Consider the following 18,041-nt stretch of genomic DNA (forward strand, 5'->3'; position numbering starts at 1 on the left):
CAGAGCAGAGCAGAGGGATCACCTCCCTTCACCTGCTGGCGCAGCTCTTCCTAATGCAGCCCAGGATGTCATCGGCACCTTCTTTGCTTCAAGGGCATGTTGCTGGCTCATGTTCCATTTGGTGTCCACCAGGACTCCCAATATCTTCTCCTCAAAGCTACCTTGCAGCCAGGTGTCCCCCATCACGTATTCCTGCCTGGGGTTGTTCCTCCCCAGGTGCAGGACTTCGCACTTCTCTTTGTTGAACTGCACGAGGTTCTTGTCAGCCCATTTCTCCAGTCTGTCAAAATTTATCCGAATGGCAACAATCCTCTGGTGTATCCTCATCCCAGGAAAAATCAACATTCTTTTCTCTTAAAAAAGTTTAAACTTTGATACACTTAATGATGACTTTTTCATCCTTTTTTTTTTTTCCCTGAACTGAATTCCATGTCAGCTGAATTAGACAAGAATTTTGGATGTGCAAAAGAACAGAAATCCCAGTCCTTTACCATTTCACCAATCCTCTAACTGATCCGCACAGCACAGCGGTACTTAGAGGAATACCTTTAGAAGGTCTCTGTTTACCCTTTTTCAACATCTGATCAAAAAAAAAAAGGATGATATTTTTCCCTTCAGAAAGAAGTTTTGCTCTAAAGCTACACTTTTTTCTGTAGAGAAGAAGTCATGGGTTTCCTCAGAGTGCTGCATTGGTATATTTTTCAGTTTAGTACAGCAAGCCAGCTCCCTATATAATCTAAATTGAATAATAAAATGTTGGAGCTATTTCAGTCTTGCTGTTCTTTTGGGGAAACAATTATCAGCTATGTGATACCGTATTACATTCATCTAGAAATTTTCTGTAGCTGTCATTTCCAGGCTCGTTTTCGTCACTACTTTACTTACAGCAAATTAGTAGTTATCAGTTTGGTCTTGATTTTAATCTTTCACCAAATTAGATTTCCAGTGATGTGACAGATCTAATGCTCCTTCTATGTGAGTATTTCAGCACATAAGCATGAAAGCACCCATGTGTTTAAATCTTGTTTATACTGGCCAGCATTTCTCATCAGTTTATTCAGAATAAAATCTAAATGTTAAATACGGATTTTGTTCTTGCATACATTCTCATGCAAAGTAGTTGTGGAAACTATTGCCACTAGCAGTAGTGGAACTTTGCCACTAGCAACAAAATCTTTCTGCCAAGGTATAAAGCAATCCACCTTGATAAATGTTGTGAAATACTTAAAGCTACTTGCAGCATAGGCGTGCTGAGAAACCTCAGGAAAACAGCTGAGTGGGAGTTACTTGTTTCTTTTCTCTAGCAAGCCAAATAACCTCAGATAAAAGCTGCTTAGACCCACCTAAAATGTTTAATATTCGTAAGTTAACAGTGTATGCAGAGCCTGAGCGCCTTCATTTTCTGGTTTGTTCAACATGTTTTTAGAAAGTTATCAAATAAATAGGCTTAATTTATACAGGATACTGAGAACATTCAGCTTGCATGGATTTCCATGGGAGTTTTAAGAACTCAGTGGAAACAAACTGTCTTCCCTTAATTGAAAGTGAATTCATTAAAACCTTAATTATTAGTATTCTTTCATACTACGTAATTTTTTTAATCTCTCTGCTGGCTGATGCGTTCACATGCAAAGGGGCAGGAGGAAGAGTTTGTTCATTTGTCTGACTTTCTGCCAACAGATGGGCTAGTTGACTGTATGGATCCCGACTGCTGTTTGCAGAGCTCTTGCCAAAACCAGCCTTATTGTCGTGGACTACCTGATCCCCAAGACATTATCAGCCAAAGCCAACAGTCGCCCTCTCAGCAAGCTGCCAAAGCATTTTACGACCGGATCAGTTTTCTCCTTGGAGCGGACAGCACTCATGTCATACCTGGGGAAAGTCCTTTTAACAAGAGGTGAGCGTGACTCATCCTTTACTCATCAATATGAAAGAAGTTGAAGAGTATGTGAGATGCACCTTAGGAGAAGATCCACTGTGGCTGCAAATTTCATGGCGTGAACTTTCAGCAAAGACCTTTTCTCTTAATATATGTGGAATTGCGCGTTTTGTCTCATTTCCTACAAAATTCAAATTGCCAGTAGGTTACAGAAGGTACTTGCCATGCTTAGTACCTGTATTCTAACAGGGCACTTCATTAATGATGAAATAAGACTCCATTTAACCAGTTGATTTGGGCTAGCACAGTTGGAAATATATCAAAGCACTGAAAACACTTCAGAAGGAAAGCAAAGCTGCACTTTTTAAACTGAGCTCACTAAATAATATAAATTATGAATTAGTGTAATAGAACTGTTAAGTGCATGACAGTGTAATTGCATAAACTATTTGACTGGTGCTCTACGAAGCAGTAATGACCTGAAAATAAACCAGTAACAGGAAGCAGGTGTCTGGGATCTCACTGAGTGAAAGAAGATGATTTACATTAGAACTTACTGCGTTTGCAGTAATTTAACAGCATTAATGTGTTTGGGCACAGCAGTTGATTAAAAGTTGTTGCACCAATGTTCCTTATTGCTCTTTTAAATTTTGTACTTCATAGTCCCTGCAGTTTTACAGATTGCTTTGATACTAATTGAAAAGTACGTTGTTGTTTAAGAGTCTGCCAGAAGTATGACTTAAAGTGGGAACATCTAGAGTTCATAAGTTCTTAAAATTCTTCAGTGAATTTGTTCTTAGTAACTCAGTACAGATGGAATGAGCCAAAGTCAAATCAACAATACTGACAAAAAATTATTGTCTGTAGATTTTGAGGCATCTGTTTATACAGTGTAAATTATGTGAACTTGCAAAAGGCGTAGAGTCTTAGGAATTCTTTTTAATGGCAGTTGATGCCATGTAGGGTGTGTGTGCGTGTGTTCACTCTCCTAGCTTTTATTCATTCAAAAGAGAAGGAAAAGAGTTAATTGTAATTTGATCCTGCATCTTTTTCAGTCTTGCATCTGTCATAAGGGGCCAAGTATTAACTGCTGATGGAACACCACTCATTGGAGTCAATGTCTCCTTTCTTCACTATCCAGACTACGGGTATACAATCACTCGCCAAGATGGAATGTAAGTTTCCTTTGAAGCACTTCGAAGTCATAAAGACAGCAAAGGCATTACTGAAGAGCTGCTTGTAAAAATAAAATAATGGAAACAAAAGAAGTGAACAAAGTGATCGACTAAAGTTGTACTTTGTACATTCTTCCAATGTAAAATGTGCTGATGATATTGTTTAGAAGTAGAAGGCTTTGCTTAATTTAAACCCAGCATCACAAACTCTCCATTCTCTTAGTGCAGTGTTATGTAATATAATTGAACTGACTTCTCCGTTGTTCCCAGCAGAGCCATTCTGCCTTCAGAGCACTACATGGAATGCAGAATCAATCCATAAAATGGAGGCTGTGGATGGCTTTGGGAATTTGCTGACGAGCTAGCCCTGTTGTTCTTTGTTTGGTTTTTTTCTAGGTTTGACTTGGTAGCGAATGGTGGTGCCTCTCTGACGCTGGTGTTTGAGCGATCACCGTTCCTGACACAGTATCACACCGTATGGATTCCCTGGAATGTCTTTTATGTCATGGATACCCTGGTCATGAAGAAGGAAGAGAATGACATTCCTAGTTGTGATCTGAGTGGATTCGTAAGGCCAAACCCTGTTATCGTGTCATCACCTTTATCCACCTTCTTTAGAATTTCTCCTGAAGATAGTCCTATAATCCCAGAGACACAGGTAAAGTGTGCTTCAAATAGATAGCATTTTATCACAGGTGGTATTAAGCAACTATAATGAAAAGAGTGCAAAGTAATGTTTAAAACCACATAATTCTGACTAAGTGCTAACAATTTGCAATGTGGTCATTTTCAGACCAATTTATTTATTCTGTAGGATGATCTGTAAATTTTCATCTGAGAAACAAAAAAGGTAAGAAAGCTTGGTGTACACCAGTGTCTGGTTTTATATTTGTTTGCATCATTTAATTTACAGAATGCCTTCAGCAATCAGCTGAAGCCATCAGAGTGGACACACTATAGTACGTCTGACTTTTTTGACTGCCCTCTTGTTGGAAGTGCACCTCAGAAACTGAAAATGAAAGGTGTTCTTCTGCTAGGTCTGAAAGACCCATACACTTCAATTTATCTGTTTAATCAGAATAAATAGCATGAGTCTCCGGTTTTTATAAACTAAAAGAACTCCCTGTAACACCGAGGAGAGGCTTACAAACCAATGAGCATATGTGCTAATCTCCTTCAGAACTTGTAACACCGAAAGTAAGACTTGACATCAAAACTTTGCTTTAAAAGGAAAAAGCTGTGACTGGAATGTTTTTTCTCTAACGCAGTTGTATTGGATTCCTCCATCTGAAATAACTGATCACTAATACAGTCTTCCTCAGCTCTTAAAGCAGAGCTGCTTTTCAGGAAGAAATATTTATTTCATTATTGATTTCTGATAAAACTTCTAGTGAATCAGCACTCTTTCTGCCACCCTCTTTCTCTCCCTCTCCCTTCTCCCCTCTCCTCTCTGTCTCTCTTTCTCTCCCCCACCTTCCCCATACCATAATTACATAGGGCACTCTTTTTTTCCCCATTCACTAAGAAATGTCCTTGCCTCTTCAAGGGAAACGTAGAAAATGTATGCAAATGTTTTCATGCAGAGCTCTTAAGAAAAGAGCAAAATCATTAAGCAATTCATGGTAGAAGCGGGTTTAAAGTAAAGATGTGAGGAAATTACAACTAAAAGCTCATACAAATCTAGACTCTGCTGGAAAATTGTTGCTTTTATACTCTCTATCATTTCTGTGCCTTTGATAGTTGCAAGTCAATTAAAAGAAAGTATTTGCAATACACAGTCCACTGAAAAACAGCTGATTTACTTGTTTTGGCAACAGATAATGGATTCAGTTCCTGAAGTGATGGCAAATGGGTTAGATAGACGGGGTATAAATCAAGAAAAAAGTAATAATAAAAGAATGTCAGAAAATACGTATTTTCAAAAACAACTTGTAACATCTAGGTAAACAAGCCATTTCATGAGCCACGGGACTAGTGAAGTCTGGATTTTTACTGATTCCCACCCATTGGTGTAATTCCAGCTATCTGCCCCAGCCAGTCCTTCCCCTGTGGACTGCATTCAGCCTTTATTTTCTGATGGGACTACCAACTCGGCTACTTTTTCCCTAGCTGAACCCATTTTTTAATAAATCCTAAAGGAACTGTATTATCTTCACAAGATTTCTACTGTTATTTCAGGTGTGGTTGAAGTTAGCTACCAGGTTCAAGAGTTGTGAGGTGGGCGGTCTGACAGGCAGAACTGTTGGGTCAAGTTATGTCCCTGGGAAACTAGCTGGAAGGAAGGATCATATTCCCAGCAGATCCTAGGCGGTTGGTATGGATGGTCATTTATGACCAGGTAAAAATAGCGCTCTTGTTATGTATGCAAAAATCCGGTTCCAGTACTGTACAAAAAAATTATCGAGGAGTATCTTCTGTATATTTTGCTGGTCACACATGTCATCCCCTGCCTCAGCAAGTGAACATGCATGCATGTTCATGTACATCCCATGCAATGCTCCACAGCCGTGCATGGGACCTACCCCTTTTAGGGTCAGGTTCCCCTCGGAAATGCATCATGTGTAACGGTCTGTGCCAAAAACTTCACTATTCTGATAAAAGACGGGCAGAACCAGATGCCATTCAAAACTGTCTGTTCAGCACCGGAGGAACTGCTGTAGATCTTTTTGTAAAAAAGGGACAATACCAGTTCAAAGTGTGGGAGACAGATGGAAGGCACGGAGAAACTGTTCCCCACGTTCTTCAGTCGGTATTAGTCACCCTGTTCAAGTGGGGTGACAGCACTCGCTGTCATGTGCTACCGGAGAAAATTATGTGCTTCTCTAATCATCATCCCTTGAAGTGCTTCATCATTCCTTGGAGATAACGTTTCCAAAAGAGTGTACTTAGTGGCTTATGAATCCCAAAGAGATCAGAGGGGGAATTAAAGTCTGTACCAAAGAAACAACGCAACAGAAAACTGACAAAAGAAGGCAAGCAAGGGGAAGGGACAAATGCGGTGGGTAAAAGGGGTGATCGCAGATCCAACAGATCATTGCTCAAAATGGGTGATAATAACTAACATGTTAACTAAATATCGGGCTACTTGGGCATTACCTTGTCTGCTTTTAATTGCAAGTTAGCATGCTTTGCCTAGGCTTAACTAGCTGAGATTAATCAGTGTGGAACAAGACAGTAAACTGGGTGCAGGTGAGGGAGATCAGGTTAAGCTGGAGCTGCTGATGTGTTTCATGTGATACTGTTGCTGTCTTTTTCCTGATGCGATACCTGTCGGTTTGCCACACCTTGCAGTGTGGTCTGGCAGAAACCCACGTGAGTCACAATGAGCGATTCTGAAATCGAGTTTTTGAGAGTTTCCTTCTCCTAAACTTCTGTCATCCACTGTTACGTACACTTGCAAGATGCCTTCTGCAGGTCCCAAGCAGCTTGTTTCTATCACCTCAAAGTGTGTGGGAGAACGAACACTGAGAAATTTTCCTTCAGATTGTATGTTCAAGGTTCCTCTCCCCTGACTGACACCCACTACCGGCGATACTATAGAGCAGAAGTTGGCAAAACGTATTTACCCATGAAAATTCAGGATAAAATGTGGGCCTCGGTGACAGTAAAAATGTGTGTTTTAACGTCAGGGTGGCCAGATCTTCAGCAAAGAAATTAACCTATTTTATCAGTTAAACAGGCACTGTAATAGGCTGTCTAAATGTTACATTTTTGCATGGATGCTGCATCATCATTTCACTTAGCTAAAATCTCCAGAACTTGGAAGTTTGTACTGAGAAAAAGAAAGGAGACTACTCTCAGAGCCAAATATCTCTATTTATGTGTCCTTGTTTTCCAGCACATTTTCTGGTTTCCTTCTCTCTTGCTTTCTGTTTGAAACTTTATATGCAGCTTTTGATTTTATTCTTTTATAGACGCATATTAAGGTTTCCACATGTGTACGGCGCTTTCCTATCCCTCTTCTCTGTGGTATCTCAGCAGTGTTTGAAGTCTAGAAAAGACGAATATTTTTCCCCTTTTCATTTCTCCTTGCATTATATTGTTCAGGGTGTTTCTTCATAAGTTCATTTAAGAGCCTCAGTTCTAGGGGAAGTCTTTTTTTTTAAAGGAAAAGTTTTTCCCCTCTTGAAATGAGCAGTTTCAGCTCCTGCTTAAAGAAGTATAATTTTAGTACTCCTTGATCTCAACCTTTGTGTAATATCAGTAGTTGCCAATATCTGGCCGTACCTGAAAACGCCATCTTTACCCCTCTCAAACCAAGATGTACTACACTTAAATGCAGCAGTTCAGCTGTTACTTCTCAGCAAAGAACCTTTTTCTGACATTAGGACCAAGGTTTGCGCTCACTTGTGAAATTTATTCTCAAATCCTCTATTGAAGTTGCTCATTGTGCCAAAAAAAAAATCATGGCAAATGGCAATACAGCAGGCAATTTTCCCTCTAATTGAATTAAATTCCTTATTCAGGGCTCTTAATACCATCAGAGCATGTCACTGGAATCATATTATATTTTGGAGCAGGAAGGCATTCCGGAGTCTGCACAGCTTTAGTCCTGCTGGCCATGAGAGGCGACGAGCCCTGCACAATTTATGTGACTCAGTTGCCAGCTTGAACTCTCAGGAGAACAAACTCTTGTCTTTGTGAAAATTGAGGTGACCCTTATCTCAGTCCTGTAGGTTAAATATTTCTTACCTGTCCTTCCAAGAAGCTTGGTCATCCATAAATAAAATGTCAACCGTTAGAATTTGGTGGTTGGGCTATAACTCAGTCCCCTTAGGGTATCAGCCTTTCTGCAGGTAGTTTGATACTCCATCTGAAAAAGGGAAAGTACAGACAGCTGGGTTCTGTTGGTGATTCCTGATGTGACTTTTATACCCGGTGACTTTCCTGATCGCTTTACAATTGATGTGTTGTCATGGCACCCATGGGATGCTCTCTGCTGTGCCTGATGGTTTAACTTTTCTGATGAACGTTAAGCTGTTTAATTCTCTTTGTAATGCTTGATTCTGGGAGAGAGATTGAGTTGCGTAACTTTACCTCTACATTTTTAAAGTTCTCAAGAAAATAAGTTACTACAGGGGATATTTTATGGAAAGAAGGAAGTCGTAAGTTGGATTTCCAGCAGATATTTGAGCCTTCTGCAGAAACTAGTAACAGGGCTTTGGATTTTGTTTTAAACCTCACTAAGAACTGCATGAGTGTCCTAGTTTCTAATTTGATAGTAATCCAAATACACAGTGGAATTTCTTGGAAGTTGAAACCTCAAGGTGTCCTCTTTATTGCCTGTTATCTCAGCCCAGAGTACTGGAAGACCACCTAAGTGTTTAACGCTGCTCTTCCGCAGTTGCAGTTGTAAAAAAAGCAATGGTCATAACAGGAGACCAGTGAAGTCCATTAAATTGTGTCCTATTATCCGTGTATTACTTCTTTTTCTCCTCTTGCTTACAGAGACCTCCATCTGTTAGACTAGTTTTAATGTGCAGTATATGAGAGTCCCGCTGATGTCTTGAGGAGGAATTTGGCTTTTGTTCCCGGGTGGTTTGTGTTTTTCCTTCAGAGTCTTAGAAAAGGAGCATGTTCACAATCGCTTCTCTCTGGGCGCAGGGGGGTTTGTTTGCATACAAAAGATTTGCTTGTTCTCTGGCTTAGATACCATGAGTATATTGGGCTGAGGGAGAGCAGACTAGATTTACAAACAGAAATGATGCCACTCTCCCCTCCTTCAAGTGATGGTGCTGCTTGTAATTTCTTCTCGGTGATGGCAGGTTCTTGGTGGGGAAGAAGAAACATTCGAAAATTAAGAATTTATAAATCTGAATTTCATAGTTCTAATATTTTCCAATTCCTCCTTTATTTCCTACAGCTCTACTATGGTTTTACTGGAGAAGAAGAGTTTTATGTTTACGTGTATCAGATGTAAATAACGATTCATGCCAGGCAAAAAGTCGAAATACTATTTCTGGTTTTTTGTTACTGTTATTGGAGAGGAGGTAGATATAATTAATACCGTATCAATCTTTCTTTATATCTCACCAAAAGTGCTAACATAGGAGACGGCGTAGCACCTGTTGCCCTCCTCAGGAGCATAAACCCCATTATTTGACCCTATTCAGCACAGACGGTCAGTTGTTCAAAAGCAATGTCCGAGGGTTTCCCTGGCATAGAGGGCTGACTTTAGCACTCGTTTAGTAGCCAGCTTTCCATCCCACTGAAGTCTCATGCCTAATACTTGTGGCAGTGCTCTCCCTGAAGTCTGCTTTCCACCAACACTAATTACTGTTTGGTCTTAAGACTTTAGGACTAAGAGACAGGAAAGTAAAATAATGCTTTCCAAATTTATTTCCCCAAGAGTGCTCCTTTGACACCACCGAGGCTCTGGGCTTGTCCTTCAGCATCCTTTGCCCTCTCTTCCCACCAGAGAAATATTATTGTTATAAATATGTTTAGATACTTTTTTCTTTTTTTTTATTTCTTTTTCTTCTTTTTTTTTTTTCCCCCAGCAAGCTGGGATAGTTGGTAGGTGCACACCTGAAGTGCTGGCTGTCAGTGTTTATGTCCTGACAGAGGTATAGGACACTATAGGCTGTCTTCATCCATATTCCACAGAAACCTTTCACATCCATCCATCACCCACAAAAGCTCCTCAGCTCAGAGGAAAAGACAAGGTAGAGGAGGGGAGGAACCTTTTTAAAAATAAAATTGAATCATTGCACCTCTCTGAAATGAGAAAGTGGTGAGCTGATGTCTGAGTAGTGAATATTGATCAGGAAATATGGAAAAGCTTTCCCTGAGGCATCCTGCTTATCTGTCTTCAAAATAAATGGAAGAATACTCTAGTTCAAAGTATTTACAATCCACAGGTAATGCAAATAATAAACCACATAAAAGTTCTTCCCGCTTCTACAGGAGCAATTAGACATCCCAACCCAATTCTGAAGCTTTGCGGTGCTCAGAGGCTCTGCTGCCTTTATTATGTATCCGTAGCTGGGTCGTGGGTGGCAGCAGCAGAAGGGGCTATTTTCACTTAGATGAAAGATGCCTGTTTTGCCTCTTGGTAAAAAGCAGTTGGGAATGTTTTCCCTCTCCTGCATGCTTCCTTTCCCCTCATTAAAATAAAGGAGGGATCTTTGAAATCCTTCAGCAGAAAGAATCAACTAAGCAGCTTCAGTATAATGAAGAATTTAGACTTCACTTTCCAGACAAAAAGGTGAAATATTGTTAGTTATTTATATATTTTTTTTACATTAAATGAAGGCTGGATTTAGATGATACCTCCTCTAATGGGTTGTCGTGTAGCATTACGTCAGGCCTCCTTTTGTGATAGCTGCATTGTTCTGTTTAATTTCAAAATCATTCAAATACGGTATTTTTTTCTTACCAATGCATTAGGTTCTTCATGAGGAAACAACAATACCAGGAACGGATTTGAAGTTATCATACTTAAGCTCCAGGGCTGCAGGATATAAATCTGTTCTGAAGATTACTATGACCCAATCTGTCATACCGTTTAATTTAATGAAGGTTCATCTTATGGTGGCAGTGGTGGGAAGACTTTTCCAGAAATGGTTCCCTGCATCCCCAAATCTGGCTTACACTTTCATATGGGATAAAACTGATGCATACAACCAGAGAGTCTATGGATTATCTGAAGCTGTTGGTATGTGTGTTACGGAAGCTTTTTTGCATTTTTACTGTTGTCTTCAAAATCAGGAAGCGCGTCTCAAATACTTGTATCCATTAAGTCCAAAATGTTTAGCTGAGTAAGATGAGAAATAATAATGGGTATAAAATATATTAGAAAATACTAATCTAAACTTTGAATTATAAGAAAAAAATTATTTCAAAAGGAAAAAGAAACCAGTGATTTTTCACTTCTAGTTCTTCTCCATGAAATAGCCTCCAGCCTAATAATATAGCGTGGTATTTAGGCTTCACGCTCCTCGTACTTCAGAGCGCAGCACAATAGCGTTCTGACGTACTTCACAGAATGGCTTTCCTCTATACCTGTCCTAATCCACTTACTTTCCATAACTAAAATTACTCTAATAACCCGGGATTGCATTTAAAATTATTTTGGAATTCTCTTTAGTAGTTTCAATACATCTAAGGAAGCCACAGGGATTTTCAGGTAGCCTGGGAGAGCAGGAGAACGCGCGTAGTTGAAGGAAGTCACATCCTGGAAACTCTTCTTCTGGAACGACTTCCTATACTTAATGAGGACATTTTTTGTTGTTTCAGTGTCTGTCGGTTATGAGTATGAGTCTTGCTTGGATCTAACTCTCTGGGAAAAGCGGACTGCCGTTTTGCAGGGTTATGAACTGGATGCCTCCAACATGGGTGGCTGGACGTTGGATAAGCATCACGTACTGGATGTTCAGAACGGTAAGGAGTTCATTTCCTTCTTGCTAATTTTAACACTCAGCTGCCCCACACTTCAGGTATCTCATTCTCCCTTTCAAATGTTTGCTTTGTTATTTTTAAAAAGGTAATTATGGAATGCTTTGCATATGGTAAATGCTTTGAGCTTTACACTGGACATCATGTTTCTTCATCCTATAAATATATATGCGTTAATAGTTTCATCAGTGTCGGCCTGTGTTAGATACGCTTACCAAAAAAAAAAACCCAACCCAAAAATGTTGAAATTGTTTTTAAAAGTTGAGTGATGCTAAGGAGACGCTATTTCTAAAGCAATTGAATGTGGTGGTGGTGGGATTAGCTGTTTGTTTGTTAACAGTAACTTGGACAATGTTTTTCCTTCCAGTTTTCACAGTAAATGACAATCAAACAGCAGTAAGAGACATTCCTGCCAAACTGAGAGCTCTTCGCTCCCGATACTGATTCCTTATTTATACAGGAGGTGTTCCTCTTTGTGTTACGGTATCACCGGCTGCTCAGCGCAGCAGTTAGCACGTGGGTACTGTCTCTTCTGGAGGGTGAGCACTCATTTACGCTCTCCTCCTGTTTAAATCCTTCCCTGAAGTGAATCCTCCCCGGGATGCTGAGGTCACCTTAGCACAGGGCAGGTGACGAACCGAGCACGAGCGTTTACGCCCCTTGTTTCAGGACAGAGTCCAGTTGCTAGTGAGCAGTTCTTTTTTGATGTCAGCGAAAAGATGAGGAGCGATACACATTTCTAAGAACTGTGCCCTGGCACCAAGGTGTGCCAGTGTGTCCAGTGTGCTACTCAGCAACTGTCTGGAGGGTGCCACGCTAAGTATACCCCAGCTCAACACTGAACAGGAGGAAATTTGGAAAAATGTGGCTGGAAGCATGCAAGAAAGGTGAAATAAGCAGCCGCATGGCGCAAGGTAGGAGTTGGTCAGACTAGATTTTTATGCAAAGGAGGAGCCCAGAAGTAATGCAGCAGGCAGAACGTCACTTTTGCAGTACCTGGTGTCCCTTGGAGTCTCCCACTAGTACCTGAGCATCTTTTGTGTGATACATCAATCGCCACCTAAAGCATTGCTTCACTGGTAGAAAACCGAGGTAACCAAATCGAGGGAGAAGGTGTCATTGTACCTAATTTAAAATGTCAAAAAAACCCTGTGTAAATTAATGTATATAAGGTAATCCTTCTGAAAATGTAAAGACCTATAATTACAAATACATATATAAGATTGATTCTGTTCACAAGGTAAATTGATGGTGGCTTTAAATTATGTTCAGGAGTACATTTGACAAGTAATGACTTTTCAAAGTGACGTGTGTCTAATTGAATAAACGAAGTGGAGAGTTGTAATGGCAAGGTGGATGAGCTGGAGAAATTTATTCAGAAGAGAGTGCAGAGAGTGTTTGTACGGGTATCCCGAACTAATGCAGTAAATAGTCTAATGTGCATCTTTTAGTCTGTGATAATAGAGGAGAAATGTGAAGGACCAATTTTTCAAGGTAATGACGGAATAAATCAGGTGCAATAGTGCACTGTGCTGACTTGAGGAATTCCTCTGATGAAAATTATAGAACTCGGCTATTTCAGGCAAAATTATGGTGCCATGATTGTCATAAATGATGTAACCATAGGAAAAGGGATTTCATATCCTGTTAATGTTTTCTGGCTTTAACTATTCATGAAAAACATGTTCTCCCTCTTTTGATTTAGATTACTTAGATCACTTGCCATTAGGTTTCCATAAGCCATGTTCGTTCTTCCCGATTTTATCATATGTATTGGTTTTACATTTATAATTTCCTAAATTTTAAACCATTAAAAAGTAGTGGAGACACCTAAAACATTTGAAGAGGAAAACAAAGGGTTTTTTTTCCTCCTATCTTACAGTATAGAGAGTGCATTTTGGGAGTGAGGAGAGAAAGAGGAATACATCGTAAATTTCTTGCAAGCATCTCAAAAGAGAAATGTATCCCTCAGCCCCAAACTGCCTTTGAAGCGCTGGGCATGCAATCAATAAAACACACATCACTCTAAAGTACAAAAGGACGTGTGGTTTACGTGGATTATACCACGGAAAGACATACTGTGACTTCGGAGCATAACCAGAATAGCTGCCCGTTTGTAGATACACCTCAGTGGATTCATCGGGAGGTACAATAATGAGGGTCCCGGCAACGTTTTAACACACTGTAAAGTCACCATTTTTTTTTCCTAAGACTGAAGATTTAACATAAAGCATACATTTTTCTTCTCAGATTTCTTGTGGAGGCTATAAGGAAGACAAATACTGCTGGCACATTGCTTTGTCTTCACGAAATTATTGTTCCTTTCATGCCTCAAAGCAGAATTAAGTTTAAGAGGCAGGTTGGCCTGGCACCACATTTTTTTTGTTGTTTTGACATTTTTAATAACTGTCTATAACTGCAGTCACGGTATTGAGGCAGGCTTTGTTGCCAGAGGTGCATTTTTGTGGTGAGCTGAGCAAAGACTCTTTCGTAATGTAAAATTGAAGCAATCTCCAACTTTCTGAAGTAGCTCTTTAATTAATATTTACAATTTGCAGCAGTAATCCACTTTACATTGCATTTGGCATCATATTTGTAATTCATTTTAGAAGGACTTTAGGAATACAATTTCCAAATACATTTTTTCTATTTTATAAAATAGACACAGTTAGAATTTCAATCAGTTCTGGGGAATTTCAAAACTGTAAACATTTAGGAACACAAGACCTTGATTTTATTCAGTACACCTTGCATTTCCATCAACATGATAATTTTTATTCTGAATTATAACCATTATTAAAATTTTAAAATAAGAATGACTGAAAAGTTGTTTGGGTTTTAAATACTAATATATTTAGTGTTTCTACTATATTTTGTGGACAAGGTAATTTAATGCTTTGTGTGTCTGTGGCTTAACTATAAGTGTTTTAATGAAGTTCTGATACTTGTAGTGAGAAAAATACGTAGTGAGAATTAAAAGTCTGTTAATCTACTGAAAGAATATTTAAAATATGTATGCATCATTTTATGTTTTCAGAGATTTTGTAGAATTTTCAGTATATGTAGACTGTAGAGAGAGCGTATATAGAGAGTTTTCAGAGCATTCAGATTTTTTTATAAACTTTTTTTTTGGTTTGCATTTTTTCTGTTATTTGCCAGGAATCCTCTACAAAGGAAACGGTGAAAATCAATTTATATCTCAGCAACCCCCAGTTGTTAGTAGCATTATGGGCAATGGAAGACGACGCAGCATCTCCTGTCCCAGTTGTAATGGTCAAGCTGATGGTAATAAATTACTGGCTCCAGTTGCCTTAGCTTGTGGGATAGATGGCAGCCTGTACGTGGGGGATTTCAACTATGTTCGGCGGATATTCCCATCTGGAAATGTAACTAGTGTTCTGGAGCTAAGGTATGGGGGGTTTCTCATCTTTGCGAATGGGTTGTGAATTCTAGTTGCAAACTGAAGTATTGACTAGATTCCTGTCATTGCGTGAGATAGAGTTTCCAAATGCTTTTGGGAACAAAGGTTTTAAACCATTTGAAGAACTATTTAAAACTGAAGTGAAAAAATTGTATCCTGGTAAAAGATTTTAGCGATGCTTACATAAAATGTGAGAATTTAATTGGCCCAAGGTAATTATTCTGTAGATTTTAAGAATTAACCTACTTAGTCGACACGAGTGGACAAAAGACAGTCATTCACTGCTTCACTAACGATAGATGAAATGTTGCCTTCTTTTCATCTTTTAACATCCTTTCTGAATGTTTTTCTAACAATGTTTTTCTGTTCTTTTTTACGTGCTCCCACCAAGAAATAAAGATTTTAGACATAGGTAAGCATTCCTTAAAGAAGATTTATATTTTTCTAACTGTTCTTTTTTCTTTTTTAACAAGTGAATGCTTATAATGGAGAAGTCGTTTCTGAGATGTATTACCAGAAAAGAGGAGTATTTTTCAAAAATAATGAGTTCATATGTTTTAGTTATGTCAGTTGTCAGGCTGTATCATCCTTTCGGATAAGAGTTCCTTTTTTCTCATCACTCTCTGTCCACCGTCAGGCTTCTTTTTGTGCTTTGTATGCCCACCTTTGCTTTCCCCTCATCTCTGCTCACTCCTATTCTTTGCTGGCAGCACTTTTGCTGATCCTGTCAAAACTCAGTCATTAATCAGATACCCCAAATATGATGAGAATGGCATATAAGTAATAAAATTATAGAAGTATCAAGTGAGTTCGTTTCATTAGCCTTTTGAAGTTGAGTCTTTTCGGGCTTACATTTAACAGATTTGTTTCTTTAAAGGCAGACTTTTCTTAATAATGAAAACCGAAATTTTCCTATAATAACACAACTCTAGGAGTTAAGATTTTCAAGTACACCAAGATTCGTAAGACTGGTCATAAAATCAATAGTAATCAGAAGGATTGTAGCGCAACATTCACCTGTCCTGGCATCGCTACAGTGGTGGCAAGAACAGAAGGGAAGGCAGTGGATGCTTACAGTTGCTTTGCTGCAGCAGCCAGTGCTGAGACAAAACCAGTTATGCTAAAATCTTGTTGGATACGTGAAACCCTGCAAGGTTTTGTGGCAGAACCGCTCAGTGTAAGTCTCGGCAGCCCCGCTGGTCCCTTTCTCTCCTTTTTTGCTGCCAGTCGTTTTCCTTCCTTGTTTTTAAACAAATCCCAGAGAGTCATATCTCGGTTCTCTTTTTTTTTTAAATTCAGTTTCCTCTGGACACTCTTCTTTGTGAAGAAGGGGTTTCTGTTTGAGAAAGTATCTTTCAAATGTGTTAGGCAAAAAAATCCGTGACTAAATAAGGTGTTTGCATCAGCGCTAATGATCAGAACTGGGAGTTGATGCACGGTCTAGCTGGTTTTATGTTATTTTCCAGTTGTGACTTAGAGGCAGTGTCTTCCGTTTGGTGGGTTTAGGTTTTCACTATTACATTTAATTTGCATTTGTTCCACTCCTTTTAAAAGAATTCTATCCCTTGTGGTATCACAGAGTTGTGATTGCAGCTGGATAAGACATTGTCTTGGCATATGGGTGGAATACAGAATTATGCTCAAAATGGGAATTTGGAATGGACAAACAGGATTAAGGAACAGGCGCATAATGATGTTTGTTTTGCTGTGATTTAGTAGCAACATCCTCTGCTGCCTCTGGCAGAACTGTGGTCACAGACTCGGCTGCAGCATTTCGGAAACTAGGTCCCCCCTGCACCTAAGAAAAGTTGGTGAGGGAGAACGGTGAAGTTTGTCTCCTTTATTCATGCCTACACATGCAGAAGCTCCGGGTGGCAAAAACTGCAATTGTACCGCCCAGATCAGTGTAACAGCGCTTCCGCGGGCCCGCACAGCGGCTGTGAGCGGGGATTCCTCCTGAGGCAGGAGGAGGCGTAGAGGACGGTGGGGCAGCGCTCTGCAGGAGGGCTTGTGGAGCCGGCAGGGGTGGATCCCGCTGCGCAGCCTGACGCGGTCTGCTACGCCTTGGAGTGTTCTCTCCCATCGTACCTTTGCCCAGTGTCCACTCCTGGCCTTAGGGGTTTGCTGCTCAGGGGCTTCCTAAGCCAAGAGTCGCATCTTTATGCTTACTGTCCCCCGGCAGCTTTTTATTCTGTTCATTTAGCCGATTTTTATTAAACATGTATAAACTTCGAGGGTCCGCTAAATCCTGCTGCCATGCCCAACTTCAGGACGCGCCATGAGACCAAATAGCTGCTTTTGCCGACGTGAAGCCATGCAGAGCCCTGGGAAATGCTGCGGAGAGCAGCACACCTGCCTGGGCTGCACGGGAGCGGGGCAAACCGTCCAGTTCAGGGCAAAGCCCTTCAAACTGCCGAGGGGAATTCAATGTGAACTGCGGTTTGGAGAGCAGCCCCCAGCAGACCGCTTGGGCTTCGTATAATTACTAGGTACTCAAAACTATGAAAAATCCCTAAAATAGGCCTTCCCCAAGTAATGAACAGGGGTGAACACTAGTTCAGTTCTCTTCATCTGTTCACACGTTCAACTCTCCTCACCCTTACCACAGTGCTCCAGGAGCACGGGGCGATGCGCCTCCCACCTCAAGGAGCCTGTACCCTAAATTAGAGAAACGATGCCTGTCAGATTTATCCTCTCATGTACTAGTGACCTAACATTTTTTCAATCTCCAAGCTGAACTGATGTCTTTATACACACTGCTGCCTGTGGGTGATTAATGCTGATAGGCATTCATGGGAGAAGTAATCTTTAGAAGGACTTTGAAGACAGGGAGGTCATTTGTAAGCTGTGGCAGTATCCCAAGTCTGTAGAGAGACAGAAAAAAGTTAAGCAAAACATAAAAATAGCTTTGAGAGTATGTGGTTTGGAAGGCACAGAGTGAGTGGCAGACAGGGGGGACTGAAGCAGAAAGGGTATTTTTTAAAAATTTGTGCATAGAGAGTAATGCAGGTGATGTGACAGCTGAAGAATTACAAGATAAAAGCAATGGGAAATAGATCACTACAGCTCTGCCTGTGTGAGTGCGCACTTTGAATTCAAAGCACTTATTATTATTTGGCACAGACAGAACAAGTTAATTTGTAGTTATTTGTCTTTACAGGAGCTCATG

The 18,041-nt window shown here is 40.1% G+C and overlaps 1 protein-coding gene across 9 annotated transcripts in view; it reads left to right on the forward strand.

The window, feature by feature from the left end:
* The window catches only part of TENM3 (teneurin transmembrane protein 3), a 323,373-nt gene that overhangs the window by 267,123 nt on the left and 38,209 nt on the right, over window positions 1-18,041 (forward strand). For 6 of the 9 annotated variants that reach the window (XM_055714055.1, XM_055714069.1, XM_055714085.1 and 3 more), the window contains 7 exons: window positions 1,681-1,897; window positions 2,935-3,054; window positions 3,451-3,712; window positions 10,444-10,711; window positions 11,293-11,436; window positions 14,611-14,860; window positions 15,264-15,284. In XM_055714055.1, coding sequence (XP_055570030.1) covers window positions 1,681-1,897; window positions 2,935-3,054; window positions 3,451-3,712; window positions 10,444-10,711; window positions 11,293-11,436; window positions 14,611-14,860; window positions 15,264-15,284 — 1,282 coding nt within the window. The remainder of the gene's footprint in view (window positions 1-1,680; window positions 1,898-2,934; window positions 3,055-3,450; window positions 3,713-10,443; window positions 10,712-11,292; window positions 11,437-14,610; window positions 14,861-15,263; window positions 15,285-18,041) is intronic. The other 3 variants (XM_027814146.2, XM_055714078.1, XM_055714115.1) reach the window with 1 other exon arrangement.

Source organism: Falco cherrug, chromosome 1 (assembly GCF_023634085.1).
Source record: "Falco cherrug isolate bFalChe1 chromosome 1, bFalChe1.pri, whole genome shotgun sequence".
Lineage (NCBI taxonomy): Eukaryota > Metazoa > Chordata > Aves > Falconiformes > Falconidae > Falco > Falco cherrug.